Consider the following 26,070-nt stretch of genomic DNA (forward strand, 5'->3'; position numbering starts at 1 on the left):
GATGTAAAATTAATATATTATAATTAATATAAAATTATAGAAAATGAAATCACCATTACTATTAGACATGAACAAAATGCATGTTTCTGAGAACAAGCTACTTGGGTACTGCTAACCTTTGCAGAGGTGGCCTTCAAGGAAGCTCCCTTTCTTTCCAATCTGTCCCTCTGGGCACCACTGACAGTTTGAGTCTTAACTTCATCCTCAAGTCTGTTATGCAAGTTCCCTGAGAACTGGAACTTCGTTCTGTGCTCCTTTGTTACCATTGCCTGAATTAAACTCAGCTCGTCGTTACATTCTCTCTGAGGATCAGTGCAGTGAGTAATATTTTCTAATTCTTCCTAGTAGTTTCCTCTCGTTGGTAGATTGTTCCTTCTGAATCACCTTTGCTTCACTAGATTATCATGGGGTCAGAGTTTTTATCAAGTCCCTAGATAGATAGGTTTAGAATTAGTTGAGTATTACTTCTATCATGCTGCCCCCCTGTTTAACTATAATCACCTTTTCTTTCTCACTGCCTTCTGACTCTGATGATCTCATTGTCAAAAGATGAAGGGCAATATGAGTTCTCACCTAAGGAGAGCCCTCAGGTACCCTGTAGTTAATGTGGGTGAGTCATTGCTGGGAGTACCTTTATTACAGATGTTTTAGGGTAAGAAGTCAGTTTCTTTCCTTAAGCAGAAACCACAACCATGAACTTGCTTCTTCAAAAGGACCTTCCAGAAAAGAGTCTGAGCCACACTTAATTTGCTGCATGGAACCAGAATCAAGAACTATAAAGTCACAAGAAGTCCTGCTTTGAGCAGCAGCATCCAAATAAAAGAGCTTCAAATAAACTCATCCTAATAAAAACTTGTTCAGGCTTGGAATTCAAGCTACTCAGGAGGCTGAGGCAGGATGATCACAAGATTTAAAAAAAAAAAGGTTAGCATAGAGTACAGAATGAATTCAAGGCCAGCTGGGCAAGTTAGTGAGACCTAATCGTAAAATAAAGTAAAAAGAAGGCTTAGCATGGGCAGAGGCAGTGGTAGAAGACTCAACCTAGCATGCACAAATGTCTTGGTTCTTTCTCAGGCCTGCCTAAATCACCCCCTCAAACCCCTTGCAAAAAACTCAGAAAACTTGTTTTAAGAACCCTCTTTCTGACACTTTTAGGGAGGTAGAGGCAGGAAGATCTCTGTGAATTTGAGGCCAGCCCAATCTACATAGTGAACTCCTGGACAGCTAGAACTACATAGAGAGACATGTCTTTAAAAAGAATAAGAAAAGGGAGGAGAAGAGGGAGAAGGAGGAGGAGAAGGGAGATGAAAAGGAGGAGAAAGAGGAGGAGGAGGAGGACAACGACGATGACGACGACGACGATGGCAAATGCTCTTCTAGTCAGGCATGGTGGTACACACCTTTAATCCAAACATGTCAGAGGACTTACAGGTAGATATCTGAGTTCATATCCAGCTAGGACTATTCACTGTCAATCAATCATTCAATAAATCAATAAAAATGAAAATCTTCTCTCCTGAGCTAGAGAGATTTCGCAGTGGGTAGAGGCATCAGCCACCAAGGCTGATGACACAGGGCCCACATGCTAGAAGGAGACAGTTGATTCTCTCAAGTTGTCCTCTGACACACACTGTAGTTCTCCCTCCCTCCCTTCCTCCCCAACTCACTCACTCATTCCCCCTCTCTCCCTCTCTCTTTCCCTCTCCCTCTATCATACATGAAAATAGAAGCTCTTTCCCAAAAGAGGTTGTAAAATATTTGAGTTGTTTTCAGTAAGATTAAATTATTATTTTCTGAAATTGTCAACCATGTACAGCTAGGCCATAGCCACAACTAATTGTTTGTGGTTGTGGGTTTTTGTAACTGTGTATCAAGGTGCTCTCACTTTCTCTTCTAGACCTTTTGACCTGTTAGAGACAAGACACACCATTGACACACATTGATCCCTGTGTATTCTCAGAAGAGCATGCATGCATGCATATTTGTGTAAGATATCCCAAGAGTGCATATTACCTACTGTATACACAAGACCAGAAGTCCACACTGCAGGACACAGTTGAAGGCCATTCACCAGCTATGTCAAAGGATTCATCCCCTCCACAATGTAATAATGAGGTTCACTGGGTTGATCTCACTATGGTAGAGATAACAAGCCTGCAAGGACAGGCTGCTTTTCAGCCTCTCTGCAAACAGCTAAGTGAAAGTGAGCAGTTTTCTAAATAATGTGTTTCCATTCCACAGCAAATGGCATGTTTTGGCTTTGTGTTTACATCCCTCAACTGTTTTTGAGCAAAGAAAACCTCTGCATGCTGTACAGATAACAGTTCTTTTCTGTTTTGTTAAAAGAAACTGGAAAGCTGGACAACCAGATAACTGGGGCAGTGGCCATGGGCCAGGAGAAGACTGTGCTGGCTTGATTTACGCAGGACAGTGGAATGACTTCCAGTGTGATGAAATCAATAACTTCATTTGTGAGAAGGAAAGGGAGGCAGGTAAGCAGCCTCACAGTTTACTATGGAGCTGCAGGGCTTGGGTCTTGTTAAAGGGGAGAGGTGTTGAGAAGGACTCTGAATGTAGGCTCTCAGGCCTGAGCTTCCAGCTCACTTCTACTTAATGGCAAGGTAAGTTATCAAGCTCAGGGGAATAACAATAACTCTTTAATTTATCATATTGCCAGTTAATTGTTCTTTAATATATGGTACCAGTGTGATATCTTTGGAGTGGTGTGGACATTCACATCCAGCCAACTCAGTGAAACCACATGTACTTAACTGAGCATTTAGTATAAGCCAGGTTTTGTGCTAATGTAGTGGAGAGTTATAATCTGCATAACTTAAAAATGCTTACATCAAAAAATCTTGTAGATATTCTTCTTGACTACATAAGAAGTTTATCTAAAGCTTCATTTACTATTTGACCCTTTTTTAAACAGAGTGTCTTCCTTTTCATTAGAACTAAGTTTGTAGTGGCAGGTGGAAGGAATGCTAAGAGTATGGGCTTTCTTTGGAGTTGACAGCAATCTTTAGACCTATGGCACAACTTTGAAAATATACTAAGGGGATTGTAGAGTTGGCTCAGCAGTTAAGAGCACTTGCTCCTCTAACTTAGGACCCTGGTTTGATTCTCAGCATCCACATGGCATCTCACCACCATCTGTAACTCCAATCCAGTGGATATGGTGCCCTCGGCTGGTCTCTGTAGACACCAGGCCAGTGATGCACAGATATGTACAGGCAAAACACTCATATGCATTATATAAATAAAATTAAAATTAAGAAGAAATACACTAAGACGCACTGAAGTAAAAAGCAATTTTACATGGATGATCTGCATTACCTGTAAATTAGAGTTCAGTAAATCTATTTTTGTTAATTAGTAATTTTAAAAGACCTATCTATATTCTACTCATATTATTTTTGGAGGTAACTGGGACATAAATTACATATACATTCATTTCCAGAGTACTTTGATGTATCGAATAGTAGTGTGAATGCTACAGGTCTCAAAACAAATAAGGAACACACAGTGTGGTCAGCTAAGGGGCAGAAGCATGGATCACTAAACATGGGGTTATAGTTGATGGCGACAATCAGGCATGATGTGTTTGTCTTGTTTGCTCAAAAGAGTGTTGAATAGGGAACATAGTTCCCCAAAATTGACCCTGCCAGCAAGCCACTCAGGGGAGACAGAACACAGTCCATGATAAGGGTCAGCCTGTGTTTTTCTGGACGAGATCTAGGACAGATGCTGTGGTCCTTGGGCTCCTGTGTACCCAGACACCACTGGGGATATTGGAGAGTTGAGAATGGGGGTCATGGGGCTGCACTTCTCCTATGCCCTAGGCAGGAGGGGTATGGCTGACAAGACAGAATCCATTTTGGTTCCAAATGAGTGCCAGAGTACACAAAGGCTGAAACAGAGACGGCCTCTCTGGGAGATTTAGGTGAGGCTCTTTAAGCCCCTACCATGCTACCACCACCAGGTGATCCTTGATGAAGGAGACGGTCCTGGCTTGTCCAAAACCGCTTGATTTATGGTAAATGTAAATGCATGTGTCTTACTCATGGTGAACCAAGGGTTACATACCTTTTGCAGGAAGGAAAGCCCAATAAGGGAAGTTCATTGGCTAAACATTTGGAGCCTATCTAGATAACTGGTCAGCATGGAGGACTCCAGAATTTTATGTTATGTGATGAGTTGTCATGGTCCTCTCAGTGGGGTGTCATGGTTACACATTCCAGAACAGGTAGAGCTTGGCTTGGCAGGAAACTGGTTCCACACCTACCATTTTCAATTCTGAGATTCTCCGGGGTTTTGAACTTACTTCAATCTTACCAGTTTTTCTGTCTGGTGGCACGGTCTGCTTGCTCCACATTGCTTAATCTGGAAAAAACAAAAAACAAAAACAAAAAAAAAACAACTTCCCAACATTTTTCTTTCAATAATGCCATTTGTGCTCTTTCCTAAAGATTCCTCCTGTTTTAAGTTGTTAATAATTTTATTATTCAAACAAAACTAATGCCCATCCTTTTTTTTCTGTTTCAGTACCATCATCCATATTATAACAGCATGATATAATAGCAGAAACATATTTTCTGATGCCTCTGAAAGCCGAAGAATGCTCGTTTTTGATTCCATCACTTCTCACCAGATTGAATGGAAAAAGCTCTGAAAAGTAGTTATTCAAAATAAATGGACACCTACTGCACAATAACCCAAGGACTAGGGGGCTAAAATGCTCCCCCAAGTTGATATATTGATTTCCAGTGTACAAATGGACTGAATCGCATAGATTTTCTCAGCCATTAACCATAGAATTTATGCAAAGTATATCTTTCCAAATATGGAATGCTCCAATCAGAAAAAGACTATCATTGGTTGTTGAGTTACTGACTGTCTTAGTCAGGGTTTCTATTCCTGCACAAACATCATGACCAAGAAGGAAGTTGGGGAGGAAAGGGTTTATTCGGCTTACACTTCCATACTGCTGTTCATCACCAAAGGAAGTCAGGACTGGAACTCAAGCAGATCAGGAAGCAGAAGCTGATGCAGAGGCCATGGAGGGATGTTCTTTACTGGCTTGCTTCCCCTGGCTTGCTCAGCCTGCTCTCTTACAGAACCAAGACTACCAGCCCAGGGATGGTCCCACCCACAAGGGACCTTTCCCCCTTGATCACTAATTGAGAAAATGCCTTACAGTTAGATCTCATGGAGGCATTTCCTCAACTGAAGCTCCTTTCTCTGTGATAACTCCAGCTGTGTCAAGTTGACACAAAACTAGCCAGTACACTGGCTCTGTGTAAACAGTGTGTTTCTAAAATCCCAAATGTAGGAAAAATATGCAGATGCACACATATAGGCCACATTTTAGTAATAATATGAAATATACTTAAAGAGCTTTTAAACTTCGTATTTTTATACAAAATATTTGCCTTTTACAATCATTTTCCTTTTTTTAATGTACCTATATGATACATAAAGCCAAAGATAATAATAGCGGTACTAATAAAATTTCATGGAGTTTCTCTTCAGATTTAATCTGTCCAGCTGAAGAAAATTTTTGTTGTATGTGTCTATGTCTGTGTGATTTCTTCAGAACCGTGAATCACATGAAGCATCTGGAAATGCCCTTGTACATTTTGGTGATGGCGGAGCTCAAGCCTGAGAACATCATGACAGCTCATTCAAGTAGGCTGTGCCACTAGCCCAGCACTGGCCACTTCCAGTAAGAGGAAGTGTTAAGCTGGGAAGTGGTGGTGTACGCCTTTAATCCCAGCACTTGGGAGGCAGAGGCAGGCGGATTTCTGAGTTCGAGACCAGCCTGGTCTACAGAGTGAGTTCCAGGACAGCCAGGGCTACACAGAGAAACCCTGTCTTGAAAAACCAAAAAAGAAAAAAAAAAGAAAGAAAGAAAGAGAGAGAGAGAGAGAAAGGAAGAAAGAAAGAAAGAAAGAAAGAAAGAAAGAAAGAAAGAAAGAAAGAAAGAAAGAAAGAAAGAAAGAAAGAAAGAAAGAGGGAAAGGAAGTGTTGACTTGGGATGTGCTTTTGTTCTACTTTGTGGATCTGGAATGATGGAGAAGCATCTGTGGGGACGGACAGAGCACCTGAATCTGGGTGTCTCCAAGGCCCTGGTTTAAGGCTGATTTATAAACAGGCTTAGTGTCAGACTCATATCAGAGCAGGCAAGAGATTATAATGTCACATCAGACAAAGGCAGCCAAGTGATGCTTGCAAGACAGAAACCAGCTACATGCCATTTGGAAAGTAGAATTCTCAAAGCATAACTCCAAGACATGGGCTAAATGAAATGCAAAAGTAAACTTTTGGTTATTTGTTGAACCCTGAAAAGAATCTTCCCTTGTGATTCTAAGACTTGTGTGTACTCCTGTCTTTGCATCTGTTTCATAGCTCAGGCAGAGGGTGAAGGTTGTCCAAGCCCCTGTCCCATGTCACCTATTGTTGGGGCCGGCCTGTGGCTCTCATGTCTGGGTTTGAGCCTGGGATGCATCTTGGAACTGAAAGAAAAGAGGGAATCTAGGCAGGTTGAGAGAGAAATGGAACCAAGACAATATTCTGATCAAGGTTCAACTTTAATGTCAGAGAACACGCTTTATAAAGAAGAGGGGAGGCCCATTCCCAGCTAAGTTTCTTGTGAAGTTGTCAGATCAGTCTTTTAGCAGGAACTCTCGAAAATCACAGTTCAATGTTAACTCTGGAAGATCTTGGGAAACCAGTTCTGCCTCAGGCAGGTAGCAGGTAATGGCACATCAAAGGAGAGGGATGAGAAGCAGCACAGCAGGTGGCTCTGCCTCAGTGGCAGATGGTCTGAGCCAGCCTGACTAGGCTGGAAGGAGGTTACAACCTATATTCTTTCTTCCCTTATAAAGTGTAAGCTTCCAGAGAAGTGATCACATATAAACATTTCAGGTAAGCTTGGAACCCTAGGATGTAATATTTAGCCAAAAGAAAAGGAAATTAAAATTTTAAGACCTGCCTAACCTCTTCAGTTATTAATTTCTATACTAGACAAGGTACATATGTCATGGGAAATCAAAGGTGTCCTTAACGACAACAGCAAATCATAATGGATAAATTGAGCATGTGAACCACCTCAACAAAGAGAGACTTTTAAGCCTTTCCACATGACACATGAAAGTGAACTGTTTTATTCATATTTAATTCTTCTTTAATCTGATCTGTAACCAAACCTCAGTTACTGCTCTTACAGAGGATCTGAGTTCAGTTTTCAGCACCCAAGTTGGAGAACTTTCAACTTTCTACAACTCCAGATCCAGGGAACTAAAAGCCTCCATGACACAGCTGTCATACACCCACACAGATACACACAGACACCTAAGTAAAAAAATTTAAAAATCTTTTTAAAGGGTTTGTTCCTAGACTTATCTTGTTATGCCATATTCAGTGGATATTCCTGGGAGGACTGCTCTTTTCTAAAGAGAAACAGGAAGAGTGGATCTGGGGGAGTGAGAAGAATGGGGGGAGTGGGAAGTTCAGTCAGGATTAATTTTTTTTAAATGAACAAACTTTTTTAAAAAACAGAAAAAAAAGCAAGTATATTAACTGTGATATTTGAATTTGCCAAATGTACACTGGATATACTTATACCTGTCTCACAGAGTCATTGCAAATTTTAATGAGGTGATATGCAGAAATCACCTACTACAGTGTCTGGCTCCAAAGATACATGTCATGCTCTTAGTTCCTTTCTCTGTTTAGAAATCTTTCAAGTACCTGGTTCAGCTAAGGAAATAACAAGTTTTAAGTCATTGCAGACACCTAATAACTTGACCCAGGTAAGTGAGGGAACAGTTCTTTATAGAGTAGTAGCTCCCATTAAAGCAGGCTTGGTTCCATGCCAGGAAAAAATGGAACCTTGGGTAGAAAGCAAGGAAGTAATTTTTCTTTGTCAGAGACAGGCTGACAAGCATGTCTTGAATCCCACTAGGGACATTCCACACACGGGAGGTTGTAAGGGAAAGATTGTAGTAAGTTCTTTATATGGTACATGCTCACACTAGACTAGGAATCAGCAAATATGGCCGATAGTCTGTTTTTATAAACAAACTTGTTAAAACACAGGTTCATTGGTTTATTTACTTTCTGTCACACACAAATGTTTGATCCCCAGCCTATGGCATCACTGGGAGATGAGGTCTTGTGAGAGGGAACTGTGTCACTGGGAAAATGTCTTTCTATCTCTTTACTTCATGGCCACAATAAGGTAGATGGGCCTTTGCTACCACATTGTTCCCACTGCCATAAGCCCAAGGCAGTAGGAGCAAGAGACCTCTGAAGCCTCTAAAACTATGAAATGAAAGAAAATCTTTTCCTTCTTCTACCTTGCGTTTGTTGAGTATGTAGTGATGGAAACTAATGCAGTGCCTGAGGTGGTTGCTTCTGAGCTGTAACAGCAAAGTTGAGCAGTTACAAGGGACCGTTACTACAAAACTGGCAATAGTCACAATCTGTCCCTTTACAGAAGTTTGCAAAATTCAGTATCAACTTATAGCCTACTCCTTTATGGTACTTAGAAAAATACACCTAATTTCATTTATTTTAGATTATTTCATTGTCATATAGATGAAAATGCTATGAATATAAAGATAATTAGTAGTATTAATTAGTAGTGTTTATTATTAGAATTATCAGTAGGTAATTCCTCAAGGCACCCAGAACATCTAAAGGAATTTTAAAAACAAAATAGTTCTCTCCACAACCACTCTTGTGCCATGAATGTGAGCTTTATCGTGTCTTGCCAGGCATAGTACCTGGGACAAGAGGATCACTTAAGTCAAGGCCAGCCTAGCCAACATCATGAAACTCTGTCTCAAGAAAATCCCAAAACTAAACCCTATAGGTGGAACAACAATAAGAACTAACCAGTACCCCCTGGAGCTCGTGTCTCTAGCTGCATATGTATCAGAAGATGGCCTAGTCGGCCATCAGTGGAAAGAGAGGCCCATTGGTCGTGCAAACTTTATATGCCTCAGTACAGGGGAACGCCAGGGCCAAGAAGTGGGAGTGGGTAGATAGGGGAGTTGTGGGGGGGGGGGTTATGGGAGACTGTTGGGATAGCATTGGAAATGTAAATGAGGAAAATACCTAATAAAAAATTTAAAAAAAGAAAAGAAAATCCCAAAACTAAAACTACACAGATGCTTAAAATGCTCCCAAATAGAAGCAACCAAGCTGTCCTTCAGTGACTTAGGAAAATAAACAGGGATAACAGAATGTTAATCAACAGCAAAAGAAGCGAGCCACCAAAGCACAGAAAGATTTGGAAGAGACCTAAATGGCCACTGCTAAGCAAAAGCAGATATATATATATATATATCGAAAGGCAGAGCAGAGCAGAGCATGAGTAAGTGGAACATAGTTATTTTTAGGGAACTTTTAGGAAATAAAACAATGCAGATACAATGGTAGATACATGACTTCTTTTTGTCAAAACCCTCAGAACTTTGCAACACAAAGAGTATCCCACAATGCATACAACTTAAAAAAAAATCTCTAAATCTCCAAAGAATTGTAGATGATAATAGTGGCTCAACTTAAACATTTTTGACTTTACAATGAGACCAATGTATACTCATTCAAATATTCTGGTTTTCACTTTCAGTTCATAATTCAATTATATAAGGCAGTCAAGACTTCATTATAAAATAGGTTTCATATTATATGATTGTAGTCTCCCCTCCCCCAGCCTGAAACCTGCTTGCTCAGGGGTGGAGCTTCCTGCTCAATTGTTCTGCCATGCCCACTGCTGGAACCTGCTGCTTTGCTGTGCACATGGTCACCCTGCTATTGGACCTCAAGATTAATTGGCCGGAATCAGGCCCCCTTCCCCTGCTTTATAATTGCGTGCGAAACAGTAAACTTGAGCTTTGATCAGAATGACTGTCTTAGCTACATTTCTTTATCTTGCCACGTAGCCCCTCTTCTCTTCCAGGTTTCCAAAATGCCTTTCCAGGCTAGAACCCATGTTGTGATCTGCTGGCCGGACACAACATATGATTTTGCCCAACTGTAGGTTAATGTTAAGTGTCCTAAGCACATTTAAAATAAGCTAGAGAAATAATAAAGTCCAGGACTCTGGTGTATTAAACTTACTTTTTAATTACACTATTTTCCACTTGTGATGGGTTTTTTTTAAGGTAATAAATACCCCCTGAAGTTAAAAAGATGTATCTGTGTTCTAAATATATGAAGCAGTGTTGTTGAAGGGTATGGGTGGGGTGTGATACTAAAGACCTACGTCTAGCCCTTTAGTTGAGAAAATGGTTTCTTTTTTAATTAATTAATTTATTTTTTAACTCTATATTTTATTCCCCACCCTGCCCCCATCCACCCTCCAACTGTTCCACATCCCACACCTCCACCCCACCTGACCTCTAAACTCCCTGGGACCTCCAGTCTCTTGAGGGTTAGATGCATCATCTCTGAATGAGCACAGACCTGAAGTCCACTACTGTATGTGTGTTGGGAGCCTTATACCAGCTGGTGTATGCTGCCTGTTTGGTGGTCCAGTGTTTGAGAGATCTTGGGGGCCAGATTAATTGAGACTGCTGGTCCTCCTATACGGTCACCCTTTTCCTCAGCTTCTTTCAGCCTTCCCTAATTCAACAACAGGGGTCAGCTGCTTCTGTCCATTGGTTGGGCACAAATATCTGCATCTGACTCAGCTACTTGCTGGGTCTTCCAGAGTGAGCACTCACAAACAAAAGAACCTAGCATGACCACACGCCAAAAGACCCAACAATTGTCTAAGAAAATGGTTTATTATGGGGAATAGGTTAGCAATTCTGATACTATTAGACACGTGCACTGGGACTGAATCATTATGTGCAATAAGGATAAGCTGGGTTTCTTATCCTACCCCCAGTGGGATTTTATAGATAAGGGAGGTAGAAAGACAGAGTAATCTATGGATAGTTGGTTAACATTAGAAACAGCAGTATCAGCTGGGCAGTGCTGGTGCACACTTTTAATCCCAGCAGTTGGGAGGCAAATGCAGGCAGATTTCTGAGTTTGAGGCCAGCCTGGTCTACAGAGTGAGTTCCAGGACAGCCAGGGCTACGCAGAAAAATCCTGTCTAGAAAAACAAAAATAAAAAAAAAAAAAAAAAAGAAGAAGAAACAGCAGTATGAACTCATGGTTGACATAATATACAAATACTTACATGTAGAAATATCAGTAAAGCTTCACATAGCTGCATGCAATGATGCACACCTTTTATCCCAGAACTTGGAAGGCAGGCCAATCTCTGAGTTCTAGGCCAGCTTGGTTTACAAAGTTAGTTCCAGGTCTACAACCAGGACTACATAGAGGGACCCTGACTCAAATAAATAAATGGATGGATGGATGGATGGATGGATGGGTGGATGGACAAACCAAAAATTTTTTTCAGGCCTGTCTGAGTTCTAGACAAGGTTCATCCACATAGTGAGTTCCAGCGTGGCCAGGACTACATAGAGGTACCCTGTCTCAAATAAATAAATAAATAAATAAATAAATAAATAAATAAATAAACCAAAAAAATTTTTAAAGCACACACATATATAACTAAGATAGATTTTTCTTTTCTGCATTGCATTAGCTGAGAACCTAAGAGGAACAACCCAGGACCGAGTAAGCACAGTCTCCAGAAACCATGAATCTATGTTGATATAAATAAATGGAAAAATAAGGAAAGAAAAAGAATTTCCCATAGTCTGTCCTTGACTCCCCACTGAATAATCCTCTTCCAAAAAGAACACAATAAAAAGAGGAAAAGGAAACTTCATTGTGGAAAAATACCACCACAGCCAGGTGATCAAGGGTATCACTAATGGCTGTAAAGTTTATTGACAGTATGCACCCTTGATATCCTTAGAATGGACTTGGCCTCTGTGCTTTTTCTTCCCATAACCTATCTAGTCACAAGATAATGAGGAAATTCCAATATAGGGATATCCTACAAATTCCTGACCAATAGTCTTCAAAAGTATCAAATGGTCAAAAAACAAAGCCTGAGAAATTGTGATAGCCAAGAGAGACCTAACAAAATAAATAGGACAACTGGATGTAAATGTGCTGCTAAGATAGAATCCAGACTCACGAAAGAGCATTAGGTCAAAGCTAAGGAAACCTGAATAAAGTACAGACTTCAGTTAATAACGACTTGACAGTACTGTTTCACTAACTGTAACAAACAGATGGTAAGAACATGGGAAATTAGCTGGGTATAATCTAGCATGTAATCCCAGCACTTGGAAGGGTCAGTTAGGAGGATTGCTATTAGGTTGAGGTCAACCTGAGATATATAATGAGTTCCATACCAGCTTGGTCTACAAAGACTGTACTTCCAAAAACAAAACAAAACATGTGGGGATTGGTGGACAAAATACAGCATATAGGGAACTTTCTATACTATCTATAAAGCTGACATTGTTTTTTTTTAAATACTTATTTAAGGAAATAGGTTAACTAGAAAAGGCCTACTTAAATAGATACAGAATCATTCTAAATGGCAATAAAGCCACAGACTTTGGCGCCTTAGCAAAACAGATATTAGCCATGCCCCTTGTTTTACTTGTTAACTCCTGGTAATTATTAGTAATTATTATTAATAAACTACTCATTTGCTAAACTGAAAAATAGTTTGTAATTATCAAACTGGCCTATAATCCCAGCACTTGAGATGGGGAGACAGGAAAATCAGGAATTCAAGGTCATCTTTGGCTACAGCCCAGCCTAGGTTATCTCAAAAAAAAAAAAAAAAAAGCAAAACAAAAAGAAAACATCACCAAAGTAATACAAGGTCACATGACCCTAAGATATGTTGTAGTAAACTATTTAAATCCTGTCCCAGGGCTTCTACTCCGACTTTGATTATTGCGTTCCCAAATAAAAAACATACACAGCCATTATATTTACAATAAGCCTAAAGTAGCACAAGAGCTGGGCAGCTGCCTACCCTCGGTGCTGTTAGAATCGACTTTCCTATCAATAAACCTGAGTTATTACTATGTTTCATCTGGGCTGCTTGTAGCTCCAAATGGGTAGCCCTCAGGGCCAAGGCTGCTTCTCCTCCCTCCTCCTGCACATTCTTCTTCTTTTTCCAACCCCTAGCCTGGGAAACCTAAACCCCACCTATGTCTCTTCTGCTCAGCTATTGGCTGTTGGCATCTTTATTTACCAATTAGAATTAACTTAGGGGCAGAGTCACAGGAGTTAGTGGACTCCAGGTCATGTTTCACCCCTGCACTTAACATTATAATACACAGTAAAAAGACAAAAACCTCAACAGTGATGAGTAAAATACTTGCATGAATGGATCAGCATTCTTTACCTGCATGCAGAAGGCGTTATCCTAAAAAACACAGTTGTTCTACCTTTTTCATAGACACAGCAATGACCAAATATTCTAGTTAGTAGCTGGTAGGCACATACTCTTCTGTGGCACCTCAGCACAGTGCCAACATGCTGTCAAGTATCAACAGAGGAGTAAAGTTTGCCTTGGTCCCAATGGAATTCTTTTTTTTATTAGATATTTTCTTTATTTACATTTCAAATGCTACCCCGAAAGTTCCCTATACCCTCCCCCCACCCTGCTCCCCTACCCATCCACTCCCTGTACTAGCATTCCCCTGTACTGGAGCATATAAAGTTTGCAAGAATATGGCCTCTCTTTCCAATGATGGTCGAATTCTTGCCACTAAAGACACATTCAAATATGGAACACATGAGTGAGACATCTGCAAAAGATGATAAAGGGCTATGAATAACTTTCTATAATTAAGGGATTAAAAAAATGTGCATTCTCTTTTGCATCAAAGGAAAAATTTGTGCTCATTTAAACAGGTAAGTGAAATTAAAGGCAGCAGAAGGTTCTTCTCAAATAATGTGGACCTAAAAACAACAAAACACACCAGCAAGTGGCTAGAGAGCAGCTCAGCAGTCAACAACTCTTACAAAGAAATAGAGGTTGGTTCCCAGCACCTACATGGCAGCTCCCTCCTGCCTGGAACTCAAGAGGACCTGATGCCCTCTTCTGGGCTTTGCACTATCCTATATGTCCATAGTGTACAAACACACATGCAGGCAAATAACCCATACACATAAAATATTTTTTAAAAGAAAAAAAAATCCACCAAGAGAAAGAGAATGTCAGTCACCACGAGGAAGCATTACAACACCATTAAGTCTGCATGGTAATTACTGTTACTTATCTACTGTGGTTTCGAGTAGTTCCCTCTCTTCAAGTAGCTACTCAAACGGATGTCATTCACAAACAAGCTAGAGGGCCAGGCTTGGTGGTATGTTTCTATAATTCCCAGCACTTGGGAAAAAGAGGCAGGCAGATCAAGAGTTCAAGGGCAGCCCAAGGAAGAAAAAATGGCTTGAAAGACTGAAACTACCTTCTCCACCTGCAAAGCTTCTGCTTCCATAATTCTGCACTAGACTAAAGCACTTCCAAGTCCATTTAGTCCCACAACTCCATGTGAACAGCTTATATGCTCTTTCTTTCCATCTCAGAAGAAAAATGAAGGGTAGAGGGAAAACAAATTTTCATCTTGATGAACCTTAGACCACTGACTGCCAACACTATAATTATATGATATTTGCTGCTTTAATCTGATAATTGATCAGAATAAAATAAATGGGGTAATTTTTAAATGACGTTCATTCAGTCACTTTACAAATCATTCAATTGGCTTGTGTTTGGCACAATAACATATAAAAGTAACATTTGGCATGTGTGTGACTTTTGGGATCAAGAAAATGATAGAGGATTTAAGGATTACATTTCTCCCTGTCACTCCACTTGAAGAAATAATGAGTCTCTGCTGGTGACACAGTGACTTGTGGAGGAGGCAGAGAGTGGCTTGGTGACCTTCCAAAATTGTATGTGAGTCCTGGTTCTGTGGGAGAAACATGTGAAAAACCTTACTGAATCAGGGACTAGAAGTGCCACATGTCATCTCAGATCCCCAAAGTACCTAAGCATTTCTGCAACAAGAATTAACATAAGCAGAAAATGTGGTACATCTACACAATGGAGTACTACTCAGCTATTTAAAAAATGAATTTATGAAATTCCTAGGCAAATGGATGGACCTGGAGGGCATCATCCTGAGTGAGGTAACCCAATCACAAAGGAACTCGCACAATATGTACTCACTGATAAGTGGATATTAGCCCAGAAACTTAGGATACCCAAGATATAAGATACAATTTGCTAAACACATGAAACTCAAGAAGAATGAAGACCAAAGTGTGGACACTTTGCCCCTTCTTAGAAATGGGAACAAAACACCCATGGAAGGAGTTACAGAGACAAAATTTGGAGCTGTGATGAAAGGATGGACCATCTAGTGATTGCCATATGCAGGGATCCATCCCATAATCAGCTTCCAAACCCTGACACCATTGCATACACTAGCAAGATTTTGCTGAAAGAACCCAGATATAGCTGTCTCTTGTGAGACTATGCGGGGGCCTAGCAAACACAGAAGTGGATGATCACAGTCAGCTATTGGATGGATCACACGGCCCCCAATGGAGGAGCTAGAGAAATTACCCAAGGAGCTAAAGGGAACTGCAACCCTATAGGTGGAACAACAATATGAGCTAACCAGTACCCCGGAGCTCTTGTCTCTAGCTGCATATGTATCAAAAGATGGCCTAGTTGGCCATCACTGCAAAGAGAGGCCCATTGAACTTGCAAACTTTATATGCCCCAGTACAGGGGAACCCCAGGGCCAAAAAGTGGGAGTGGGTGGGTAGGGAATTGGGGGGGTGGGTATGGTGGACTTTTGGGATAGCATTGAAAATGTAAACGAGGAAAATACCTAATTAATAATAATAATAATAATAATAATAATAAAATTAATAATAATAATAATAATAATAATAATAATAATAAAAGAATTAACATAAGCACCTGTATTAGTTAGGGTTTTGCTGCTGTGAACAGACACTATGATCAAAACAACTCATAGACAGCATTTAATTGGGTCTGGCTTACAGGTTCAGAAGTTCAATCTATTATTATCAAGGTGGGAACATGGCAGCATCCAGACAGGCATGGTGCAGGCAGAGCTGAGAGTTCTACATCTTCATCTGAAGGCTACTAAGAGAAGACTTGCTTCTAGGAAGCTATGATATGAGTCTTAAAGTCCATGCCCACAGTGACACACCTACTCCAACAAAGCCATGCCTACTCCAACAAGGTCACACTTCCAAACAGTGCCACTACCTGGGCCAAGCATATTCAAACCATGACAGCACATTTACTACAGAGTTCAATACACAGTCAATCATTTATTCCACAAAGACTTCTATAGTAAAAAGCAGAGGGTCTCCATATTGGGTTCTCATGCTCACATCTGATGAGAAAGAATGGCCCAAGTCAGCTACTGAGTTTCTCCCTGCCGATGGGCAGACCCAGAAACTCATCCCGGAGTCCTTAGATGGCCTTTGTCATCAGGCTCTACTGTTAAATTTGCTCATGTGTTTATGCTCATTCTCTAAGAACAACTCTAGCTCCTTAAAGTATGAGGGTTACTTATATCTGTCATTTTTTTTTCTTTTTATTTTTTGGAATAGAGCCTAGCTATGCAGCCCAGACTGGCCTCAAAACTTATGATCCTTCTACTGCAGTGTCCCAAGATGTAGGATCACAAGCCTACCTACCATACCTGGCTTAGAGTTTTTTTGTTTTTTGTTGTGTCCGGCCAGCAGACCACAACCTGGGTTCTAGCCTGGAAAGGCATTTTGGAAACCTGGAAGAGAAGAGGGGCTAGGTGGCGAGAGAAAAGAATGTAGCCAAGACAGTTACTCTGATCAAGGCTCAAATTTTATTGTTGCGACACTAGTTATGAAGGAAGGGGGAGGGGACCCGATTCCCGCCGAATAATCTCTGGTCCAGTAGAAAGGTGTACGTGTGTGGCTCCGCAGGTTCCAGCAGTGGGCGTGGCAGAACGAATGAGCAGGAAGCTCCACCCCTGAGCAAGCAGGTTTCAGGCTAGGGGAGGGGAGACTACATCTCCTCCCTTTTATTAACAAAATTTAAAAAACGAAAAAGCTGGCCTGAGGGGGGAAAAATTATCTATGCTCAATAGTTCTGCCTGGAATCTAGGGCTAAAGAAAAAACTTGCTTTCATGGGATTCCTTAACTTTTTTATGGTAAACTGTATAAGGCTAAGACTGTCCTTTCTTATCTTAGTAAACAACTAACTGAAAAGCCTGGAGCTGTAGGCTCTGACTTTATAATGCTAATTAGTACTTGGTAGGTAACTTTTTAGTTGAATTTTAAGTAGGGCGTTGGAACTCTGGCTAAGTTTGACTGAACAAATGTGAAATACACTATAATAAGAATAACACTAAGTTGATATTCCTCCGCATTTTTGGATGATAGGTGGGAAACAGGGAGAAGGAGTTCGACCGGCTCTTGTAGTACAAGGCCAATTGGCTTTTTTATTTGGGTGGGAGGCAGTGAAGGGCTTGCCCTTTCAATAGTACGTCTCCAATCTCTCTCCCCCCTATTGATTAAGTTAAATAAGGCAACGCTTAACTGAGGTGATCAAATGATTTTCTCATCCGTAGATGAGTGGGCTTTTAACCTTGGCTTGGGTGGACATGGACCCGATTCCTCCCGTGGGTATTGATAAGACCCACACATGTGGCTCTGGGTATCTTTTGGGGAGGCGAGGCAGAGCCGGAAAATATTTTTGATTTTTGACCAAAATATGATACCAACCTCTTTTAAACCGGGTTTATCTCACAGGAAACTCAGAAATGGTCAAGCCGGACCTTCCCTTGCAGTACCTCTGCACCAAGCGATGCCCATACTGAATTTGTACAATCACAAACCAGTATGCACAGTTCTGAGTGCTGTGCAGCTCCTAAAGGAGAATTATCAACCTCAGAATTAGCAAAGCCTAAGCAAGAATTATGTCGTTAGTAATACCATGATTTGTGGCTAAAATAGGAGCTGGAAGTCCTTTCTCCTCATCCCTGTTTTTTCCACAGCCTAAGGACACCTTGCAGTAACAGCAAGGGTGAAAAGCCAGAGGTCAGCTAAGGGACTAAGCCTGTCTATCAAAATAAAAACCAATCTTTATTAATATAGAAATATCTACTTTTTTAGCCCTCTTGGTAAACCTCATTTTTAACTCAGACTGAAAGCCACATGCTGGAAATGTCCTTGGAAAGGAGATAACAGCAGCCACCTGTGTGCTCTAGGGGCGCGGGGATGCACATCCGCTGGTCCGCCTCGAGAATGTTGATTTACCTGCTTGAAAGACAAAATCTCGGACAGTGAGAAAGTAGGAAAGCAGAACTTCTTTTGGGGAACTCTAGGTACTTTATTTAAATGCAAATTGTAAAGCTGAGGCTAGTCTCCGGCCTCCTGTCGGGAGCTGGCTCAGAGAGTAGCTTTTTTCGGAGCCTGAGTCCTCAAGCCGACTTTTAAGCAAAAGAGGAATTTTAGTCCTCAAGGTGATACTTTAGAAGATTTAGAATCTGTGTTCATCTAACAAATTAATTTATCTGGCAGCCACTGCGCTCTATCTTTATCTCGTGAAAAAACACAAACTGAGTCCCTACCCCAAATTAGAACTGGATCTGGACCCTTCTATTCGTTAGTCAGGGGGTCCTTCTATTTTACCAATGTATTAAGTGACCAATTGCTCTTTAATAGCTTTTTCCACTAGCTGTAAGGCCAGCAATCCTTCTGAGGTTAGGGATCTAGGGGAAGTGGGGGATGTGCTCTGAATTAACTTGCTAGGTAATTTAGAATATAGGAATCTCTAACATTGGACTGAATATTAGGACCAGTCTAAGATTGAGTTAGAATGGCTGGTCACACTGAAGAAAGGAGAAAAATCATTATGACTCTATTAAATGACTAATTTTACTAAGTCTGAATATACAGTCTCTGATGTACTATTGCCATAAAGTTAAAAGGCTAGAAGCTAGTCTAAACTGGAAAAATGACAAGTAAGGATGGATCTAAAACATGAATTTAATTTAGTTTTTTAGTCAATTCAATCAGGACATGAGTCAACTTACCTACCAGCTCGTCACACGAATTTACTAATATGCTTCTGCAGCGTTCTGTGGAGAAAACCTGTTTTTCCCTTTTCTAATAAGGTAGTTGTTTTAGGATTAATCTATAAGCCAATAAGTAGATCCCTTTAAGATACTATAAAACATTTATTAAACTCTTTGACATTAAAATATTAGATTTTGAAAATAAAGGTAAGACTTTAATAGTGTGCATGGGAATGCACTAAATAGCATGCACGGGGATACAATTTCTCTCTTTTTTGTCTTTTAAGAAGTTAAAGTTTTAAAATTTTATAATACCTAAACTTTTGAATTAATAACTAGTTGACAAAATATTTTAAATACATGGCTGTAAAGGGGCAGTGACTAATTGCACTTTTAATCAATTTTCTTAAGGAGCAGTTGTAACTAGAAGGCTTGCAAAGTTATTAAGAGTCACATGAGCATAATTTATTTATTTATTAACTAGAAATATGCATAAGCAATTGTAAATTTGAGAATTAATAGTATCTGAGGGATGAACAATTTAAGCAATTGCGAGCTCAGAGATATGGCATTGACTATTAATATACAAATTAAGGTTTGATTGTTCAGCATTTTAAAACACCATCTACAGCACACAACTAGATCATCTGTGCTGGAACAGGGGAAACTGTGTCTTAAGACTCCGCCCCACAGAAGCTAGTTGGGCCCACGTGGGCCAACGATTGGCTGGGAGGATGAGAAAAATGACTTTACAATAATGTTTTCTTTTTGGCCAAAGAATTGTTTTGGGCACAACCAATTTTTAATTACCAATTAATAACAATTATAAAAGCTTTATTTTTTGTAGAAACTTTTGTAGTAAACTAAAACCCTAAGTAATAAAAGGATATTGTCTCTGAATCTTTTGGGTGAGAGCAAGGATTTAAGGTAAACTTTAAGAAGCATTAGTTAATAAAATACTTTTCACTTAAGAAACAATATACACTGAAAGATTAAAACTCTTGGCTTCTTGTATAGAAGCAGAAACAATAAAAATTTTTCTTACATAATGTAAAGTTACATTAGCCATACCTAGAGGCAAAATTTTCTAGTGATTACAGTTCACTAGAAGCAAAACTCTTTGAATTAAAGCATTATTTAAACATCTGAATAGATCTGAAACACTGTTAAAAAGAATTTCTTTTGAACACAGGGAAAAATCTTTCTCAGGCACTGTTTGCAAAACAAAAGAAAGGCCACAAGCTGCTCTGGGGCTGCCCAGAGCCCTGCATTGACTCAAACGTAAAATACCTTTTAATCTGAGCATCTTGGCCCTCCTGTAATAAGGACCGATTCTAGAGAAACAATATAACTGTCTACGCCTCTAAATTATGATACTCTTTCTTAGGATGACTTACAGTTAAAACGTTCTTCACAACTTTAGTGTTGTGAAAAAATTGCCTGTACTACAGTTTCCTGCCAGGCAGCAACTATAACCAAACTGTTTGTCTAATTTATTTACAAAGACAAACATAACTAGATAACTCTGTCACAGTTTTGTATGAAGCGAGCTGTATGAGCGCTCTCATAAGATGATTACTCTTGTAATTATCTTAATTACAGTATACAGGTGAATTAAAGATCTTAAATTTGAAATCAAACTGCAAGCTGCAGTCAATGGAACAATAGCAGTTTTAACCATAATTTTTAAGTTTTTTGTGCAAGGTTAGGATAATACCTATAACCTTGGGAAAGCAAAACCCAAGTTTAAAACAATTTATTATCTTTAAAATCAATATTAGAAGCATTACTATCATATTACGAAGTTTGGATGTCAATTAATACCTATGAATACCTATTAAAGCAAGCTTTAATGCTTTAATAAAGAGACATTGCTTTAAATCTTATTTTAAATTTTACTATTTAGGATACGAACCACATTAATTATTACCTAAACTAGAAATATCTTTAGAGACCCAGCCTCTTGGGCTGCCTTATGCCATGTGTCGGAAGGACTCTAAACTTGAGTTATCAAATTTAACACTAACCATCTGTAGCAATGTAACAATTATTAATCTTAACCAACAACTTATGAGCTGATTGTGAAAACACTCAGAGCACATTACCAATAAAAAAAGAACCAAATGAAGCAGTTACATTTAGACCAATCAGAGAATAATAATTTTTGTAGCTACAATCATAGAAATAAAAAACACTTTACCATTGTCAAACACATTAATCATGAACCATTTATTAGCTTTTTTACTCTGAAACTTAGAGGCTGTGCACTCGCCCTTATTTCCTAAAACGAACAGTTTTTCCAGCAGGGGCCCTCTTGCCACGTGTCTGATTCCTGGCTGAAACACGTGGCAGCTCTCGGCTTTGCAGATAAAGTTTTTTATACCATCTTTATTATCCAACACAAAACATAGAACATTCATTCATACAGACTGGACACGAACATACATGAATTGAACATGAGAACAGATTGGTGCACCGGACATTAGACAAGACACAAAAGGGAACAGAGTACTCCTGCTATAAGGCCCAGAGAGAAATTTCTCTCTGCTTTTTGGGACATTTTCCTCCCTTATGATGCATTTTTTATTAACTGGGGCAATCCGCCTATTCCTTTTAATAAACCCTTTCTTTTCTCACACCTCATGTAGCTTCGGAGAGCTACGGCCTACCGCCTGATACCCAGATCCTCACTGCTGAACCTAAGTGAACCAGCGCTCGGGTTTAACGCTGTCTCAGCTTAGCCCATACCTTCTCCGGTATGAATTTCCCTTATCCTTTATTTTATGGAGCTCCGAACCAGCAGCATCTCTTCCAAAAATCCTTTGCCGTTTCTCAGTCCCACGTTGGTTCGCCAATTGTTGTGTCCGGCCAGCAGACCACAACCTGGGTTCTAGCCTGGAAAGGCATTTTGGAAACCTGGAAGAGAAGAGGGGCTAGGTGGCGAGAGAAAAGAATGTAGCCAAGACAGTTACTCTGATCAAGGCTCAAATTTTATTGTTGCGACACTAGTTATGAAGGAAGGGGGAGGGGACCCGATTCCCGCCGAATAATCTCTGGTCCAGTAGAAAGGTGCACGTGTGTGGCTCTGTAGGTTCCAGCAGTGGGCGTGGCAGAACGAATGAGCAGGAAGCTCCACCCCTGAGCAAGCAGGTTTCAGGCTAGGGGAGGGGAGACTACAGTTTTTTGTTTTGCTTTGTTTTGTTTTTTGTTTGTTTATTTTTTGCTAGTTATTCACTGACATAATAGACTATGATGGCTCCTTTTATGGTAACTTGACACAAGCTGGACTCAAAAGAGATGAGGGAGCCTCAGTAAGTAAAATTCTTCTATAATACTGGACTATAGACAATTCTATAGGGCATTTTTGGAATTAGTGATTGATGTGAGGGGGCCCAGTCCATTGTGGGTGATCCATCCCTGGACTGGTGGTCCTGGGTTTTACAAGCAAGCAAGCTGAACAAACTATAAGGAGCAAGCCTGTAAGCAGAACCCCTCCACGGCCTCTGCATCAGCCCTGCCTTCAGATTCCTGCCCTGTTTGAGTTCCTGTTCTGATTTCATTTGATGATGAATGGTGATGTGAAAGCATAAGTCAAATAAACCTTTCCTTCCCAAGTTTCTTTGGATCATGGTGTTTCATCACAATATTAGTGGCCCCAACTAAGACATAGACTGAAATAACTGGTCAGCAGTTAGTTTCAAGTTTGGTAATTGCCTGATTTCCACTGAAGAAACCAGGACTATTTATGGAAGAACATAAAGCTACAAGGTGTAGAAGCAATGACTGTAGAGGTTCTACTCTATTTCTACCTCTTGGTACCTGTAGCCTCCCATAAGCCTGAAGCAAGCTAAGCCAGAACTTGTCCTTGCTGCCACTAAGGAGATTATCTAGGGTGGACCCTTCCTCCCTAGATCACTCTATTGTTCTGCCACTGCCGCTGTTCCTCTTCAAGATACTGCTACCTGCTGAGAGGCCCCCCGGAGCTATTCTGGAGACTATGCCCTATCCTGCACATCATCACCTGCAGCGGGTTCCAGGTTCCAAGGATGAATTGGCAGGAATAGACTCCCGTCCCCCCTCTTTTATAAAGCATGTCCGCCATTAAAAAATTGAACCTTGATCAGACTAGTTGTTTTGGTTCCATCTTTCTCTTAGTTTCCCTCTCTTTCAGTTCCAAGATGCCTTCCAGACTCGAACCCAGATATGAGATCCGCAGGCCGGCCCCAACAATTTGGCGAACCAACCCAGGACCTGGGAAAGGCAGAGGACATTTAGAAGAAGCACTGCTGGTTTAGAGCTCCGTGGAAGAAGAAAAGAATTAAAATTCGTACCAGAGAAGGTTGATACGGGCTAAGCTGGAACGGCGCTAAATCTGCACGCAGGCAGTAGGCCGCAGCTTCTAGAAGCTGCTTTTTTAGGCAAGAGAAATAATAGGGTTTAATAAAAGGGATTTAATAATCAGGCGGATGGCCGAAGTTGGAAACTGCATCAGGCGGGAGGAAAGTGGATTTTGAAACTCTCCCAGGGACAGAGAGAAAGTGTGTGCATGCAGGCTGGTGTCTTTGTTCTGAGTGTCTGTCTTATGTTTCCGGAAATGAAAATGTGCTCATTGTGTTGGTTTGTTGTCTGTTTTCATCCCGTGTCTCTGAAACATGGCAGTGTCTGAGTTTAGTTCCGCCTGAGTTTGGGTCCTCTGGTGTTTATAGACCATGGGGTTTTCTGAAACTCACGCTTAGTATTTGCAGCTGTCCCTTCAGGCTGTAAGGACTGGAGGACTGTGGTCAGCAGATGTGCTAGGAAGACCGCTACCTCCTCAGGGGTTGCCCTGGGGAGTAGAGAGACCCAGAGACGTCTGGCAATCTCCGGAGATCCATCAGAGGGACCAAGTTTTGTTTATGAAATGAAAGCTTACCCTTCTAATTCTTTTGCCTGCTCGTGGAAGATGAGAAAGGGTTACATGTGTCTGGATCTGTTGGTTTCTGTTTTGTGTGTTTTGTGTATGTGTTTAGAGCTATGTGAAAATTTAGAAAAGTGCTAGTGTAACTGCTCCATTTGGTTTTTTACTGGTAATGTGCTCTGTGTGTCTTCACAATAAGCTCATAAGTTGTTGGTTAAGATTAAATAACTGTTACATTGGTAACAGAAGTTTAGCCTTAAATTGGCAACTCAGGAGTCTTTTCATAAACAGGCCAAAAAACTGGGCCTCCTAAGATACTTTTAGCTGAGATAATATTTAATGTGATTCTCATCCTAGAAAGTAGGATTAAGATAAGATTTAAAGCAAGGTCTCTTTAATGAAGCATTAGAGCTTTCACTGACATGCATTTATAGGTATAAATTGGCAGCCAATTCTCACAATGTGGTAGTGAAGTTTTAGTGTTGATTCTTAAGGAGATAAATTGTTTTGAAATTGAGTTTTGCTTTCCCAAGGTTGTAGCTACAATCTAATATTACAAAGAAACTTACTAGTTCTAAAATTCTGTCCTCATTACAGGAGGGCCAAAATGCTTGAGTTGGAAAATTTTTTCTTATGTTCAAGTTAATGCAAGTTCAGAGCAGCCTTTGGGAAGCTGGCGCAAAATCTCCTTTGTTTCACAAACTGTGACTAGGGAAGTTCTGAGAAACTCTCCCCTCCCTGCCTTCAGGAGAGAAACCCTTTTAGCAGTAAGAGCACCTTTACGGATGTTGTTCCTAATAAAGTTTTAATTCAAAGTTTAAAAAAGGTCAATCAGGCTGTAAAATTTATCAGGACATTGCAATCTGGCTTGCCTACTTTATATAAAGTTATTATAGATTTAAAAGTTTGTTTTTTCCTTTTCATTCTGATAAATGCAAAGATGTTTTACTTCTAGTGAGCTGTAATCAAGAAGCTAAGAGTTTGAATCTTTCAATGTATATTGTTTCCTAAGTGGAAAGTATTTTATTGGCTAATGCCTCTCAAGGGCGAGGCCGAGGTGGCGTTCACCTCAAAGTGCAGTTTCAGCATCCTATTAAGCCGCTGTGGTGCTGACAAAAATTATAAGATAAAGTCATATAGTTTGGGATAACTATAACAAGAATTGTGTCTTAAAAACCTGACTAAGTGTCTGTTCCTTGTTCCAAACAGCAATTAATATGGTTATTGCAGAATATTAATAATTGATCTATTGCACACCATCATTTTAAATAAAATTGACAATCAGTATCCCAAAGATAAGTTAAAAATTGTTTTTATGCATGCTTTTGTATCTTCTATAAATTCATGTATGCATACATCCCAATTATTGTGTTTAAAAACAACCCCTCTATGAGAAGTAAGTAGATGTGAATTGGATCACATGCTTATTCTTTTGAGCTTCCCCCTGCTTCAACACAGATAATTAAATTGTGTGCTGTAGATGGTGTTTTAAAATGTTGAATAATCAAACTTAATTTGTATCTTTATTAATATATATATCTCAGAGCTTACAATTGCTTAAAATTGTTCATCCCACAAATGCTATTAATTCTAAAGCTTGCAATTGCTTATGCTACTCATAAGAAAAAATACTGTTCCTTTAAAAAGACTGTTTTTGGACAGTTAAAAAATTGTCCTGGGTTTCCTGGAAAAGACCCCCAGGATTTACTTTTGTGTTATAGAGATTTACAAAAAGCTTTAGCTGAAAAGGGATTACAGATAGCTCATGAAAAGATACAAACTCAAGATCCTTATAATTATCTGGGCTTTAGACTTACTGATCAAGCTGGTTTTCCCCAGAAGATAGTTATTCGCGGAGACAACTTAAGGACTTTAAGTGATTTTCAAAAATTGTTAGGTGATATTAATTGGCTTCGCCCCTATTTAAAGTTCACTACAGGGGAGTTGAAACCTTTATTTGATATTCTTAAAGGGAGTTCTGATCCTACTTCCCCTAGATCCCTAACCTCAGAAGGATTGCTCGCCTTACAAGTGGAAAAAACTATTGAAGAGCAATTTGTCATTTATATAGATTACTCTTTGCCGTTACTTCTGTTAATTTTTAATACGATCCA

The 26,070-nt window shown here is 40.0% G+C and overlaps 1 protein-coding gene across 2 annotated transcripts in view; it reads left to right on the plus strand.

Moving 5' to 3' along the window:
• Positions 1-5,553, plus strand: part of Colec12 (collectin sub-family member 12) — a 170,348-nt gene extending 164,795 nt beyond the window's left edge. The window contains exons 9-10 of one of the 2 annotated variants that reach the window (NM_130449.2): positions 2,347-2,492; positions 4,546-5,553. In NM_130449.2, coding sequence (NP_569716.2) covers positions 2,347-2,492; positions 4,546-4,565 — 166 coding nt within the window. In that variant the 3' untranslated portion in view covers positions 4,566-5,553. The remainder of the gene's footprint in view (positions 1-2,346; positions 2,493-4,545) is intronic. The other variant, XM_006525640.3, reaches the window with a different exon arrangement.
• The last annotated feature ends 20,517 nt before the right edge of the window (positions 5,554-26,070 follow it).

This window comes from Mus musculus, chromosome 18 (assembly GCF_000001635.26).
Source record: "Mus musculus strain C57BL/6J chromosome 18, GRCm38.p6 C57BL/6J".
Classification (NCBI taxonomy): Eukaryota; Metazoa; Chordata; class Mammalia; order Rodentia; family Muridae; genus Mus; species Mus musculus.